Source organism: Vespa mandarinia, chromosome 1, assembly GCF_050613455.1.
Source record: "Vespa mandarinia isolate Hongniang chromosome 1, ASM5061345v1, whole genome shotgun sequence".
Lineage (NCBI taxonomy): Eukaryota > Metazoa > Arthropoda > Insecta > Hymenoptera > Vespidae > Vespa > Vespa mandarinia.
In genome coordinates this window covers 1648505-1665000 of record NC_140810.1, presented here as the reverse complement: position 1 = coordinate 1665000, position 16496 = coordinate 1648505, and the positions used below count along the sequence as shown (strand labels likewise).

Below are 16496 nucleotides of genomic sequence, written 5' to 3'. Positions count from 1 at the left end.
GCGCCATTCAGCCGCAATATTTTTTTCCCTGAGAATAATTTAGCGATCGTTAAGCAGCCGGCCGTGACCATCCAGCGTTATTAATATCTCGATCGAAGAGACTACCAGAAAGAGAGAGATTCCAAATAACTTTTATATTTTTGCACGTTAAAACGAGCGAAGAAAAAGAGATCGAAAGGGAAGAGCGAAATTTTAGATTTCGACGAAGACAAAACGAAACAAAATAAAACAGAAAAAAATAAATAAAAAAAAATAAAAAAAAAAAAAAAAAGAAAAAGAAAAAAAAATAAGGGAAAAAATAAACCAAACAATCATACAAACAAACCAAACAAAAAATTCTCATATAATTCTCAAAGGAAAGTCAAAGAAAAACAAAGATTTGCTTTTACATGTTCCTTAACGATCCTCGAGAAATCATATCTTCTCTCTTTTCTCACTCACCCTCCCTCTTTCTCGCGTCGTGTCTTATTATTATTATAATACTAGGAACGAAGATCTTCGTTTTTAGAACGTACACAATTGTTTGTTCTTTTTGGATAACCATGACCTCGAATCTTAAAGAAACTCCTCCCACTCCCCCTCCCCGCCCCGGCCCCGAGTTTTCTTTGAATCGATAATAGTGAAGAAGTTTCAGGGGGAATGAAAAAGAACGAGACAGTCATCGAGTTATCGAGAGAAGTCGTACGATATTATTTCTCTTTCTCTCTCTCTCTCTCTCTCTCTCTTTCTCTCTCTCTCTCTTCTTCTTCGACTTCGCTCATTGATTAATATGAGAAGAACGAATGAAGTTGCTCAAACGTATGTATGTACGTGTTGTTCTCCTCAGTTGAATCAACTCGTTGATGATGCGTTGCACATCTTCGTTGTTTCGATAGGAACGTTAGATTCTCTTCTCTCTCTTTCTTTCTCTTTCTTTTCCTTCATCTCCTCGTCCTCTTCCTCCTCCTCCTCCTCCTCCTCCTCCTCCTCCTCCTCCTCCACCTCCTCCTTTACCCTCGTCAACCTCCCGCAACGAAGCGGAGCACCTTCCTTCTCTCTCCCTATATGAAGTCAGCTGGCTCTCACTCGGCTACTTTCCGTGCGAGAAAGAAGCTTTCTCGGCTTTTGTCGGCGTCGAAGCTCGAAGCACGGTACTTGAGTGCAATCACCTCGTGCATCCGAGTCTCCTTCTTTGACCGTATACGTGTGTATTTTGTATCTATATACGTAGTTATATATATATATATATATATTTATTTATTTATTTATTTATTTATTGTATATAATGTTGTAGATACTCTAGGACATTGCTAGCTCACGTTAAATATCCGTGATAAACACGTATTAATTGTTAAAGCTCAATTTATTATTACAATTTTTTTCACATTTGATATATATATATATATATATATATATATATATATATATAACGAATTAATTAATAATAGAACATTTTCTAGACTGTAAATTTTTGTAATAGGACAATACAGCTATAAATATATTACTATGAATAAAACGATATAAGCGATTGATAAAGTTCGATCGATTTAATATTCGATTAAAAATGAAATGAAAAAAATGAATGATTTTTTGTTCTTCCTTTCTTTTCTTTTTTCTCTTTTTCCCATCTTTTTTTTCTTTTTTTTTTTTTTTTTTTTTTTTTCTTTTTTTCCTTTAAACAAATCCACAGGAACATTGTCCACTCGTGATCGATCGGTGTTGCTTCGTGTCATTCAATTATCGCCTCTACGCGTTAATTATTCGTTTCGGTCGTTCCTCTCTCTACCATAGAAAGAGAGCTCCCGAGGGATCTATCGAAGAGAGGATTCAAAGTTTTGCGCATGACACGCACGTACGATCACCCTCGTGCACGCCGAGGGATAACCAACGGGAGAGAAGGAGAGAGAGAGAGAGAGAGAGAGAGAGAGAGAGAGAGAGAGAGAGAGAGAGAGAGAGAAAGATACAGAGAGACAGACAGGCAGAGAGGGAGAGAGAGAGACTCTGTATACTACCCTCCCTCCGGTTACCCTCCCGACCACCCTCCTCCGGCTTCCCTTATGCGCCACGGACCGTATAAGAACCTTACGCCGCGTCGTTCTTTATTCAAATTCCTCGTTGAGTTCGCGCGAGCCGGAACATCGGCCGGCTTTTCTTCGCGTCGCTGCGCGGAAAGTCTCTCTTCGCCTAATCGCCTAACAACCTAAAGTAGACACCGTTCTAATCTCTCTCTCTCTCTCTCTCTCTCTCTCTCTCTCTCTTTCTCTCTCTCTCTCTCTCTCGCCTCTCTATTCTCCGTCTATCTATCCTCTTTTCTCTTTTTCTCTTTGTTTCAGAAAAAAAAAAATTCGTCTCATTACGTATCCTCATGTCGAGGAAAAAATTAACGAGAGAAAAATTGATCGTTTAATTTTGTACGATTATTTACTTATTTATTTATTTGTTTATTAATTTTTTTTTTCTTTATATATATATATATATATATATATTTCATGTGCCTTTGTTTCCCTTTTTTCTTTTATTCTTTTTATTTTATTTAATTTTTTTTTTTGTGTGTCTTTTTTTTTCTATCTATCTAACACCCAAGTTTCCTCCAAGTGATGAAAATTGACACGCGGAGGAGTATATTCGTAACATCGAGTCGATTTCGTATATTCGTAATACGAAAGTATTGATAGCAGAGATTCGTGATCGACCACAAGTCAGTGAGTTTATCGTGGATTGGAAAAAAAAATCATTACGTTGCGGGATAATAAAATAAAATCGTCCTTTATCGCGATACCTGTCAATGTAATCTTTTTTGCTTTTTTTTCTTTTTTCTATTATCTTTATTTTTTGTTAGTCTTTTTTTTGTTTTGTTTTCTCCAACGAGCATTTCCAAATACAATTTTTAATTCACTTATTCATGCTCGACAAATCGTGTTATTAAGTAGTCTAATAATTATTTGAGAATTCGTGACAAATCTTCGCTTTGGTGATTCATTAAAGTGATCATAGTATTTTGTTTTTCTCTCAGATGTCTCTCAACGTGATCATTTTCCTTTATTTTTTTTTTCTTCTTTTTTCTTTTTTTTTTTTTATTTTTTTCTTTTTTTATTTATTATTCTTTAACGTGTGTTTCCAAATCGAATTAAATCCGTTTCTTCGTATTCGACGATAGTGTTGTAAAGATAACAATAATATCATTTTGAAGTTCGTTTTTAATAAAGAAAAATTTTACGACCATTGATTACAGCCGAGAGGATGTTTTTGAAAAGAAAATTTACCGATCATCAACATTTCGTTCGTGAAAGTGTGTTCGTTCGTGCGATAAAGAAAGAATAGACAGATAAGTCGACGGATTTTCTCGGTCATTGACTTTGCTAACGAGCCCAGCGTCCAAAGTTGTTCCGTCCGTCTTCTTCTTCTTCTTTTTCTTCTTCTTTAGTTCTTCCTCTTCCTCTTCCGTATTTTACGCTTTTCTCTTCTCTCGCCCTAACAAAAGTCGACTACGGCTTGTAAAAGAAAACTAGAGAGATAGAAAGAGAGAGAGAGAAAGAGAAACAAAAGAGTACGTACGTAGCATGTAATTGGTCCACCAACGCGTTTTCGCACCTTCTTGACCTCGATTTTGTTAATGTAAAAGCCACATTGAGAGAATACCACGTACACAAATATATATATATATATATATATATATATATATATATATATAAATATGTATATATATATATATACTTACGTAAATCTTTAATACATATGTATATATATAAAAGTAAACCTTTTTTTTTTTTTCCTTTAATTTTTTTTCCCTCAATTCGTTTCGAGTCAACGACTTTTCAAAGTTGATCTTAATCAAACTTGAACGATATTCATTTCGAACAGAGAGAGAGAGAGAGAGAGAGAGAGAGGGAGAGAGAAAGAGAGAGACTTATCTTTCCTTCGACTTTCTTTTCTCGTCCATCGAGTCTTGTTGTCAGTGTAAAGAAGAGAAAAGCTAAAGTCTGTGATCCGGTTCGACGCTTTAATTCACCTATATGGAAAGGAACGAAGTTATTAGTAATGCTTGTTCAACGTCCAACACGATTTACTCTCACGAATGACACACATTTGTAAATTTATTTCTCGACGATCGACGACAACGACGATAACGACGACGACGACGAAAAACAAGAAGAAGAAGAAGAAGAAGAAGTGGAAAAGGAGGAAGAAAAAAAAATAGTAGAAATAGAAATAAAACGAGACGAATATCGAAGTCATGACAGAGAATGAAAATGAACGAAAGAGGATGATTACGATTTGTTCAGGAGAGAGAATCGTAAAAATGTCGACGATCCTGTTAAGCTGTATGTCGAATTGCTTCCTCGATGGAATTGGAAAGTTCGAAGGTGCAGACGGTATTATAGATGAACGTTCATTATAAAAATTTTAACAGGATATAGCAACGTAATCGCGTTTAGCTTTCATCTTTCGTAGGATAATAATATGTCTTTTAATTATAAATCAATCTCGTTAATTCTCGAGAAAGTCATTTGTCTTATTCGTGTTATTTATTTTCCCGATCGAATATTACATACATACGTGTATTTTACGTAATTATTTATTTATATAAATATTATTCATGATAAATAAACGTGTTCAAATTTTATTGATATATATACATATATTATATATTATATATATATATATTGAGTTGTCCAGAAAGTTTGTGCCGATTTGTGGTAGGTAACGTAATGACAAAATCGGTACGAATTTTTCGGACAACCTAATATATATATATATATATATGCCTATATACGTATAAGATAGAAACGAAGAAATCATTGTCTCTTTGTCTTCAAATAGCCGACCTTGCGAGAAGAACTAAGAGCCCTTTGGTATCGTGCCAATTTCTCTTAGTCGATTGTTAAAACGTATTTAATCGATATTTCTACGTCCGTATAACGTGCTGATAAAAGATTCTCGAACGATCGGGAAATATCTTTTTCAAGGTTTCACATTGATAATCCGAGACGGATCGTTTACAATAATTCAATGAATCGAATTTATACGTAGTTATAGATATATATGTACGTCATACAGATTCCGCAATTCGAATTCAACAATTTTTTTTTTCTGCGAAAAATCGAATATCTAATAAAATCAAATTTGTTTCCTTTACAAAATTATTATCGTTTCTTTTTTTTTCTTTTTGTTTTTTTTTTTTTTTTTCAATTTAAAAAAAAATGTAACGAAAGAATTTTTTTGTAAAACAAAAAAAAAAAAGGAAAAAGAAAGAAGCGGGGTAAAAAAAAAAAAAAGAAAAAACATGCCACTCGAAGGTAAAATTTCAAATCATCGCTTGTCGAAAGCCTTGAAATCTGAACAATCGACGATCCAATGAAAAAATTTACATCGAGTTTTATATATTATTCCAACAACAATAACAACAAACAAAATTTATTCCTTCGCCGTAAGATCGTAAGAATTCCAGGGAAAAATTTAAACGTCGATACGTATAACCTAAATATGTCTGTAGGCTATGATGCATTTAATCGATAATAAAATTGTACCGATTTAACTTTATCGCACGAGAGAAAAATAATAATATACGTTTGTATAAATTACGAATGTCGTATCTCGAATTAATCGACAAATGTAATATTAAATGAATATTTTTAATAGATCTTTTCGTATCAAGCAAATATAAGATTTTGTATTTCTTAAAGAGAAAAATTTACAATTTGATTAAACCTTTCATAGCAGAAGTTTCTAAGAAGATAGATTTTGTTGGGACGATGGGAGGAAGAAGAAGTGAAGAAAAGGGAATAAAATTAATTTGCGAAAAGTTTGCATTCGATTCGAATAAGATTGAATCTCTTAGTGAAAAATCTGTACGATCGTGGCTCGTTTTCTTTCATTCATTCTTTCTTTCTTTATTTCTTTTTTATTTTTTGTTTTAATTTCTCTATTTACTTTGTTACAGGAATGCACTGCCTAGGTGCGGTGACAGGAAGCACTCCCAGCCCAAATGGGGCTGGTAGTCGAGGCGGTATTCTTAGTATGTTCCGAGCTCTTGGAGTCCTTGTATGTGAAGGGAGAATCCAGGGTCCTCCGCGTGGCTACAAAGAGGGTCCCCATTGTGCGCCGCCCATGCAACCTTTCCCAAACAACCACGTCTGCGAAGAGGACAATTATTTGGTGAGTCGTTTTGTGAAGTCACGTCTTCGTTAAAAATCTGAACAGGACCACCGACCTTCCTCGTAATTTCGTTTTGTGATATTAAACGTTTCGAATGAACAATAAAAAAATATATTCAAGCGCGTATATACACATTTCTTTTTTTCTTTTTTTTTTTTTCTATTTTTTGTTCCCTGGGTTTTTTTTTCATTTCTTTTTTTTTTTCCTCTTCTCAAATGAAGGAATCTCAAAATGATCATTCAAATGGATTTGATCATTAAAGCAAGTTCTACTCGCATTTCTGTGGTAGAACAGATGGTTGTACATTTGCACGTTGTACGATCGTAAGTACAATTCCAGGAAAGGACGGGTCACGCGAGACGATGAATCGCACTCTATACCTTCTTTGCAGAGATATATATGTATATATATATACATATACATATACATATATATATATATATATATATATACATACATAGATGGGCGCTTATATATGACTCACGATTCACGACTCGCATTACTCTCGCATTGTCAAACCACGCGTGTCTCTGATCTCTCTTGGTTTTCAACGAACGATAGTTCAGTTTACGAGGAAAAGCAGAAACGCGACATCGCGTGGTGATGATGGTGACCGTAGTAGTGTTAGTGTCGATGGTGGTTTCTGGTTAAGAGAAGCCAGCGTACGAGTTCTAAACCAAAAGAATTTTTGGATATCGAGTTCGATGGCGTTCGTTGTAATTGGAGCTCTTCCGAAGGATCAAATTTTATTCGATAAGTTTCGGGATTGGTCCGAAGTCTGGTCTCTTAACCACCGATATCGATATCGATAAACTCGACGATAGATTTAAGGTTACATATAATTTGTCTCGATTTGCCCTCTCTCTCTCTTTAATTGATATGATTTCTACTATCGGTACAGTGCGACCGGTATCTTGTCCTAGTTCGAGAACTCGCCGATCGAACTGCGATCGGATCGTTCCTATGCGTCGAAGTACTACTCTGCAGCAATTGTCAGTGCGGCTTGGCAAAAGCTACCAGCAAGCACCCAATTTGTCCTGTACCGTCCTTATCCATCTCGCCATGGCAACAAACTTCGGAACTTTTGCTCGAGTATTGGTCCATTTGCGTTGTACCAAGCAAGTAAGTTCACTTATTATGTATATGTATATATATATATATATATATATATATATATATATTAATTTTTATATTTATTATAAACATTGAGTTTATATATTTTTTTGAATATTATAATTAACACGATGATCATCTATCCGTTTCGCAGGAGCCCGGAAACGATGAATTTCCAAGGACTTTATCAGGCAGTCCGTTCTAGATTACATTTTAGCCAAGTTGCCGCCTGGTGGTCCAGAAGCAACGGGATAGAACCGAATTACGTTGCAACAAGAGTCGTGCCGTACAACGAGGATAATCTAAGGAAATTTCGGGACTCGCCGGTCGAACATACTTTTCCTCTAGCTGGTAACGGCGACGGAAGTTCCATCAAGGTGAGATACTTTTCTTCCTCTTGTTGCTTCACCTTTTCTCTCTTTCTCTCTTTTTCTCTCTCTTCAATTTTCATGAAAAGAAAAAAAAAGAAAAAAAAAAAAAAAAAAAATTAGCACAGACGTTATTTTAGCAGACGCTAGTGCCGCTCGAAATATATGTTATTTTCGGATATGGTCCATCTCCCGATCTCTGGATCAGATGCGTGCACGTGGACTTGCACGATTTGTTTAAAATATATATATATATATATATCGTTTCTGCAAGAAAACAGTTCTATCGTTAAAATTCGAGTCAACGTCTGCATTTTAGATCCTCTTATAGACGTCTCGTATATGATGTTGCATTTACGTTTTATACTATGTATGTACATACGTAATGCATATATCACGAGAGAGCGTCGGAAGTAATCTGTTATTTCTCGCGAGATCCAAAGAGCGAGATCACAGCGTCCATTGAACCATTGACGATATACAGGGTGTTCTATGCGAATTGACGTCGCTACCAAGACCTTTGCGTTTCGTCTCCTCGACTAGTGTCTACGAACGAGATATCGAATACGTTTCGTCCTTTTGGAAATCGATCATCGATGCTTCTCAAAGACATCGACAACGGACCTGCTCCGTCTTGATAAAGATATCGCATCACCCCGTACATCCGCATGGTGGTTTCTCGTGAACGAACCGTATTACCTTCCTCGCTTCTATTTTAGTGCCCGAGGACACTAACTATACCTACTTTTAACCAGCAGATGAGTCACCGGCTACCCAATCTTGTACGAGCGGTGTGAGTGCATTTAATGGACCTGAAGAGGATTTGTGCTGTAAATTTTAGGTCACCGTTTGGGCATTGCCACGGATGGAAGAGGTGCCGATACTTAGCTGCTCGTTACATCCGACGAAAGAGAAAGACGAGGAAGGTGTCGCTAGGGCGCTAACTCCAACCAAAACGATTCCCGTGGTATCGACGAACACTTCGCAAAACTCCGACGGCCTCGTTATGCCGGGTGAGTAATATAAAGATAAAAACTTAATAGATCGTCCCGTATCTACTTATCTCTCTTTCTCTCACTCTCTCTCTCTCTTTCTATTCCTTTCTGAACGACGATCGGATAATATCAAAAGTCGTTTCGGTTGAACGAGACGATAATCGAATGTTTGTTTGTATGTTTAAACAGTACTGCTGGACGATAGGCTTCATACACCATGCAACAAGCCAGGCAAACATCATTGTCGTTGCGAGGAAGAAGATGCTTCTCCGCCTTCCCCATCGATCGCCAGGCCTATCGGCGAGAGAAAACGTCGTAGATCCCTTCCTTGTGGTCCACCGGATGTTAGTCCTAGCGTAACGTTTCAGGCTATGCCACTGCCGGCCGTCCGGGAGTCAAGTGTACGAGAGCAAAGAGATAACGATCGTTTGATAACAAGTTCGAGCTCGAGTTATCCTAGATCATCCTCGGAGATGTTGAATAATCGTGGAGTCACGGCTATAAAATTTTCAAATGGACATCATCAGAATCGGTTCGAGGAGAACACGCTTAAGAGTCGTAATAATCTAAATTCTGACAATCTCGAGCGTTGCTTTAAGACACAATTGAGTATCGAGGAACGAGATGGTAACGTTGAAAAACGTTACAAGCTTACACTCGAGAACACGATGAACGGTGCGGAAGCGAAATCGTGCGAATTAGGAGAAGAGAAAACGCGACGATCGGAGAAAGGATGTGGTGGTGGTGGTGGTTGTGGTAACGAAGGTGGTGGCGGCGGCGGTGGCGGTGGTGGTGGTGGTGGTGGTGGCAGTACCGGTGGCGGATTTCGTAAGAACATTAATTGCACTGGCACACCGGCTGAGAGTAAATCGATGGAAAAGAATGGTCTCTTCGAGAACCTCATACCATTTAATTCTTCCTTACCATGGTCATTCGTCGAGTCTTGGAACAATAGCGGTGCCAATGGCAAGTGCGGCTTTCAGAGTTTACGAGGACCAAAGGAAGGACGTTTTAATGGATCATCGAGAATGTATTCCGTGCCTGCACCACCTGTGATAGATCCCTTCAAACGAGCTACGCCTTTCCACGAATCCAATCCAGGACCTTCTACGTACGAGAGCACATATATCAAATCTAAGCAAGATACTTTTGAATCGCCCTGTACGGTACATCAAACTCGATCGAAATCCTCGATAAATGGTTTCGGATGCGGCGATTGTAAGGAAACATTTAGGAACGATGAGAATCCAAGATGTCGTGGGAAGCCTAACAAAGATTTGAATCAGATGATGTCGAAGCTGTCTTTCCCGGATGGACAACAATCCGAGAAGGACAAGGCAAAAGAGGAAGGTGGTATTCTGGATTGGTTTACCAGAGTACCTAGTCGTGTTCTTGGAGTTTCACCTAACAATGGTTACGTTGAAAATAGTAAAGCCAAAGACACGAACTTGAAATCTCAGGATCAGCATGGCAACGAGGTCAAGTTTAAAAACTGCAACTTGGAACTTAGCCAGCGTGAATTCGACGAAGTTTTGGCGGTGTTAAGAGCCAGGACACCCTCCGGACGTAAGAGAACTCCTTTGAAAACCATCAAGAGACGCGATAGATACGAGAAATCCCTCGAGGATGGCTCCTTCGAAAAGCCTTCCGCTAAGTTTCCTACCAATTTGGATTCCAATGAATATCTTGTTGTCAATCATGTGGATGCACGGATTAAACCATGCGAGAATTGCAATCACAGGTATTGCAAGAAAAACGAGCATCGATTAGCTGACAAAAGCGTCGCATTAGATCGCGTTTATGGAAGTAAAAATATTTATAATCCAACCCACGAGAGGCAGGACAAGCTAGGAAATTATATGAACGACGAATCGAAAAGCGATAAATCTTGCGTAACGGACAAACGTGTGAGTGCTAATCCAGTCGATTGTTTACAAAGTGTATCGAATAAGGCAGATGTATTATTGGGGGCCATATTGCGAACTAGCAAGGATCGGAAAGGTCTGTCGGATATTTCCAATGGGACCAGATCTCAAATTGCCACGTTGAATGCGAAAACCGATAACGAAACTAATTCTAGGTTGGAACAGCCAAATTCGATCGGGAAACTCGAACATGATATGAGAATCGCACCGTACGAAGACGACAAGTCGTTGCCGTTGGCATTGAATAAAAAATTCAATCGTTTTCGTCAACTTTTTAAAAAGGAACAAGAAAAGAAGGCGACGGAAGATAATCTTCAACAGCAACAACAACAACAACAGCAACAACAACAACAACAACAACAACAACAACAACAGCAGCAGCAGCAGCAGCAACAACAACAACAACAACAACAAGCACAACAATGCGTGCGAAATTCTTCTCAACGTTTAAACAGTATGAATTTAAATTTGTCTTGCAATAACATTCAGACTGGTAATTCGGTTGACAATACGACACGTAATTTGAGAGAGGTCAAAATAAAGAGAAAAATAGATTTTTCGAATTTTCCGGAGGAGATAGGAAGGATCGAGGAACGATCAGAATCGTCGTGTTTAGATTCTAGTACAAATGGCGCACATCAAAACTCAAGGATACATAGTACAAATTACAAGGAGGATCATCGTAGTAACGTCTGCAACAAGGGAGATCCCATGAACAGGCTGTACAGTACAAATCAAATTAAAAAGGACGATTACGAAGATGAACACGGAGATCAAACTAATCGAGATAATAAAGCACATAATAATAAAGATCCTGTTCCATCCGCCGTTAAAATTACGCCGGTCTCTTTGCAAAACAGTTTCTCGTCTTCCAAAATACGAAATAACAATCACAAGGCCGGCTTCAGCAGTAGCAGTACCGAGGACGATGAGACACTCGACAAAGCTGTTCCTTCGGCGATCGAGCAAGAAAGGTTTCGAAGGTCTTTGGAGAACGCGGCGTCAATGGTATTCCACAGTAGGACTGGTTTGCCCCTTACATCGAGTCCCGCCCCATTGAGAAGAGGTAGCTGCTGTTTCGACTATGACAGTAGCTTGAATTCCGTTTCCTCGAAAAGAAGGTATGTAAATATAAACGAACATCAGGAAGTGGATTAATTTTCTTAAAACAAACTTTCTAATATATTCGTTTTATCCTTTAAGAATGATTTTTCTCTCTCTTTCTTTTTTTTTTCTTTTTTTTTCTTTTTGTCTTTTTTTGTTTCGTTAGTGCGCTCTTTGAATTGAATACACCACCAAGTCCAGGTGCGGTCTCGTTGGAGGAGACCGATCGAGAAACAGAGAATGCATGCGAAGGCGAAGAACCACCGAGAAGACGTTCGACCTCACGAAACAGGCCACAGAGTCATGCTCTCTTAGGTAGCTTCGAGGAATCAGCTTTGAATGGTAGACTCGAACCAGTATCGACTGTTCACGGGTTCACAGCGGAACTCGGTGCGAGTGGTTCCTTCTGTCCTAAACATCGAAAGCTTCCAGTTACTGTGTTCTTCTATACTCTCGGGGACAATGACAAAGTCTCTACACCGTACCTCGTACGTATCAATTCTTTCCATAATAAACTATCTCAGCTTACAATGTTCTTTCCTTTATTATAGGCTCATATTAATCTAGGAAAGAAGGGTTATCAAGTACCCAGAAGCGGTACTATTCAAGTGACCCTACTCAATCCATTGGGTACAGTTGTCAAGATGTTCGTAGTTCTGTATGATCTTTCCGACATGCCACCACGATCTCATACTTTTTTACGTCAAAGAACTTTACGGGATAAAACCCTACGCTACCTCGTACATCTTAGGTATAAATATATTCTATAGCATTCCTTTATCCTTAAACTTTCATTAATATCAATGATATTATTTATATCTAATTTTGTTTTTTTTTTCTTTTCTTTTTTTCTTTTTTTTTTGTTTCTTTTTTATAGATTCATGTCCGGGAAATCAGGCAGGATTTATCTACACACTGACATACGTATGATCATTTGCCGCAAGTCCGATGTAGATACAGCCTCGGATTTTGGATCAGAACCACCAAAGGAACTTAGAAGTTATATTCATGGTCCTACAAATCCAAAATTTTCACCAAGGTGCTGAGCCACGTGGCTCTTTCCATGGGGTTGCTGCCGATCGCTCCGCCCACCTAGTCCCCTTCATGTCGAGGTTTGATTCGCTATGTATGTGACTGCGAGAAGAGGAAACTAAAAGATCTTGTTTTGTTTCTGTTTTTTTTTCTTTCTTTCTTTCTTTCTTTCTTTCTTTTTTTCTTTCTTTCTTTCTTTTTTTTGTTCTTCTTCACATACACACACACACACACACACACATACACATACACACACGCGCGAGAAAGTGGGATCACGTATTAGAAAGAATTTGACGTTGGTACACTAAGAGAGATAATAATAATAATAATAATTATAATAATAATAATAATAATTAATAATAATAATTATTATAATAATAATAATAACAATAACCAATTTGAAAGCTATAGGAGAGTTGATCATATTTACGATCCTTCTCTCTTATTTATGGTATGTTAAAAATATATTTGTGACGTGGGATGTGCTTAGTAGCATTAGCTTGCGATAGTTTCTTCAACATCAATTTTGTTTCTTTCTTTCTTTTTTTTTTTTTTTTTTTTTTTTTTTTTTTTTTTTTTTTTTTTTGAAGGAGGAGAAGTTAGGGATGGCGTGTTGTAAAGTTGGTATGTGTTTTACTTGTTTAAGTTAATATCTGTTACATAGAAGATTGAACGATTAAAATGTTTTCGTTTAGATTTGCACGTAATCGTTAGATTCGCATAACTTACAATTTCTTTCGCTCAAAAATATGTTTTTCTATCAACGTTATTAGTTTCATCCCTATCTTTTTTCTTTTTTTCTTTTTTTTTTTTCTTTTCTTTTTTGAAATCGTTGAGTTTGTAACAATTGTGAAGATTTTAAAAAAGGAAAAGGAAAAAAAAACGCAAAAAAGAAAATAGAACAAAAAAAAGGAAAAAAAAAAAAAATAAAAAACTGTTACTTTCGTTTTATTTCCAAAATATCAGAATTTGTCGCAAGCTATATGATCTCCTTGGGAAGTCTCATTCTTTCAATTTATCTCTGTAAATATAGTCTAATGTAAAGTCAACTAAGATTTTTTTTTTTAAATGGGATAATACTGCCATCTATGTGTGTAGTAACCCTAAACGAGGAAGAAACGAGTGATAAAAATGGGAAATATCAAAATATCGGACCTCTCGTTGAGATATTTTTATCTAATATATACATATAGTAGAAAATTATAAATTTGTGATATAAATGTGTTCTTTATAAATGAATTCGATTTATTCGGTGTTAAATTCAAATTAAATTAAATGTTTCTTTTTGTTTTGTTTTCTTTTCTTTTTTTTTTTTTTTTTTTTTTTTTTTTATTTTATTATTATTTCTATGTTTATTTATTTTTTTTTTTTTTCTTTTTAATATTATAGACAAACGGAGAGTAATATATATATATATATATATATATATATATTTATATATATATATATTGAGATATATATATATATATTTGAGAATAATATATATACATATATATATATATATATATATATATTGTTCATTTTAAAGAGTAGGCAAAATCTTTCCCTTTTGGCATAAATTGCTTTCAGGGAGTGGCCTGGTAATGTGATATTTCCTTATTATAAAGAGGAATCATTATTTACACGTATAAACAGAACACAATTCTTGTGTCCGTAGCACTGTGATGAATATTTTGATAGACTACGAAGAGTAATTATTGTAAAAGAAATATTTGAGTAGATACATATGTTTTAGAAATAATTATATTAACGTCGTATGAGAAACATAATGTAGAGATATAGCTAATCACACTACGATTCCATACTATGTGTCATTGTGATATGGTGTACTATTTCGTATCCATATTGAATAACTAATTACTTTTTTTCCTTATCTTCTCTATCTCTATCTCTATCTCTATTTCTCTTTAAATCGAATTAGAATGAATCAATTTTTTGCTGCGATGGTATAGAAATTTGTCGATAATCGAATAAAATTTAAAAAGAAATATAAATTCGATTTGTGTGAAATTTTATTTTTGTATCATGATAAGTTGACGTATACGAATTCATGAATATTAATTTTAACGTTAGATTGTTTCTCACTTTATAATGGAAACTTATCTGTGTGTTTTTTCTCTTTGTTCTTGTTTTCTCTTTTCTTTTGTTCTTTTTTTTTCTGTTTATACGTGAGAGTTAAAGAGCATTTAAAAATATTAGACAAAAGAAAAAGGAAATTAATTTATATGTATATATATATATAATTATATATATATATATATATTGTATCAGAATCATGATTAATATAATTTTAAAGCGACGCGAATATCTCGTATGTATGAACGTTGAATACAAGTGCAATTTTTTCTGATACTCTGTAATCTTGTAATTTTCTCCCATTTTTATTATATTTTTTTTTCCATTTTTGTCTTCTTTTTTTTCGTTTTTGTACGATTTATTTGCAGGCGTTTTCTATCTGAAATATTGTGCAGCGAAAGAATGTCGATAAAAGAAAAAAAAAAAAAAAAAAAAAAAGAAAAAAAAAGGAAAAAAGAAAAAAAGAAAAAAAAGAAGAAAAAAAGAGGAAAAAAAAAGAAAGAAAGAAAAGAACAGAATATGACACATTTGTGATATGAAAAAATATTGATTAAATTAGTAGACGCATTGTTTTAATCTGTAGTAGTGATTTATGCATGTCCCAATTAAATCACAGACCAAAGAAAGAAAGAATAAAAGAAAGAAAGAAGGAAGGAAAGAAATAAAGAACGGTAAAAAAAGAAAAAAGAAAAGATAATAATGAAAACTGTGATTTATCACTTGGAATCAAGAAAATTTTACAATCTGTAGTGTGTATGTCAATGAATCGTGGGGTATAGTACCACTGCCATATGCTGTATATGTATACTATAGCATAGATAACAAGTAGTATCTTCATTGAACTTCAATAATATTACTCTCTTTTTTGCAATGATACCTGGTCATGTTCTTTAATATCACAAATTACAAACAGTGGATGAATATACATATATATATATATATATATATATATATATATATATATATATGAATTATAATGTTAAAAAAAAAGAAAGAAAAAAGAAAAAAAAACTATTTGACGATTCCATGCTAATTATTTCCTGATCACTCAGATGCTTAATATAGCTGTGTAAAATTTCATTATAAAAATGTATTTAATTTTCATACGACAACAACAACAACAACAACAACAACAACAACAACAAAACATGCAATCTTAAAAATACCTCTTGAACTTGTACGTATGATGATAAACAATAAACAAGATTGTATTTTTCGAGTTAAAAAATGACGAATCGTGTACTCTTTTTGGATATAGAAAAAAATGCTAATAAATATTGTGATAAATTAAACGCGAGTGATATACATAGATGTAGTTTCATATATGAAGTTACAGTAACATACATATTTCCTTGTTATCAACGACAAAATACTTTTATAGTGCCAAATTTAAAGGAAAAAAAGAAAGAAAAGAAAGAAAAAAAAATATTCAAAACCTTAAAGATCATTGTTTTGTTTAATTGCGTCTATGAAATATTTTTAATTTCTTATATTCTTTTTTCTTTTTTTTTTCTTTTTTTTTCTTTTTTCTTTATCGTCTGAACTTGACTTTTTCTTTTATATTTATTAACTGAAATTTCTTGCCGTTGGAATAATTTGTTCTTTTATTTTGTTTTTCTTTATTTTTTTTTTCTTTTTATCATTTTTTATTAAAACATAATAACAATATATCGAAAGATAAGGCAAACAATTTTTTTAAAAGAAATCTTGATGTGTGTAGTGGCACTTTTATATATATATATATATAT

The 16496-nt window shown here is 34.9% G+C and overlaps 1 protein-coding gene across 3 annotated transcripts in view; it reads left to right on the top strand.

Annotated features, from left to right (window-relative positions):
- The window catches only part of atos (atos homolog atossa), a 54520-nt gene extending 40533 nt beyond the window's left edge, over positions 1-13987 (top strand). The window contains exons 1-9 of one of the 3 annotated variants that reach the window (XM_035876418.2): positions 4010-4343; positions 5921-6135; positions 7037-7257; positions 7403-7625; positions 8458-8629; positions 8801-11657; positions 11807-12128; positions 12192-12391; positions 12518-13987. In XM_035876418.2, coding sequence (XP_035732311.2) covers positions 4214-4343; positions 5921-6135; positions 7037-7257; positions 7403-7625; positions 8458-8629; positions 8801-11657; positions 11807-12128; positions 12192-12391; positions 12518-12686 — 4509 coding nt within the window. In that variant the 5' untranslated portion in view covers positions 4010-4213 and the 3' untranslated portion in view covers positions 12687-13987. Of the gene's footprint in view, positions 1-4009; positions 4344-5920; positions 6136-7036; positions 7258-7402; positions 7626-8374; positions 8630-8800; positions 11658-11806; positions 12129-12191; positions 12392-12517 lie in introns of those variants that run through there. The other 2 variants (XM_035876420.2, XM_035876421.2) reach the window with 2 other exon arrangements.
- The last annotated feature ends 2509 nt before the right edge of the window (positions 13988-16496 follow it).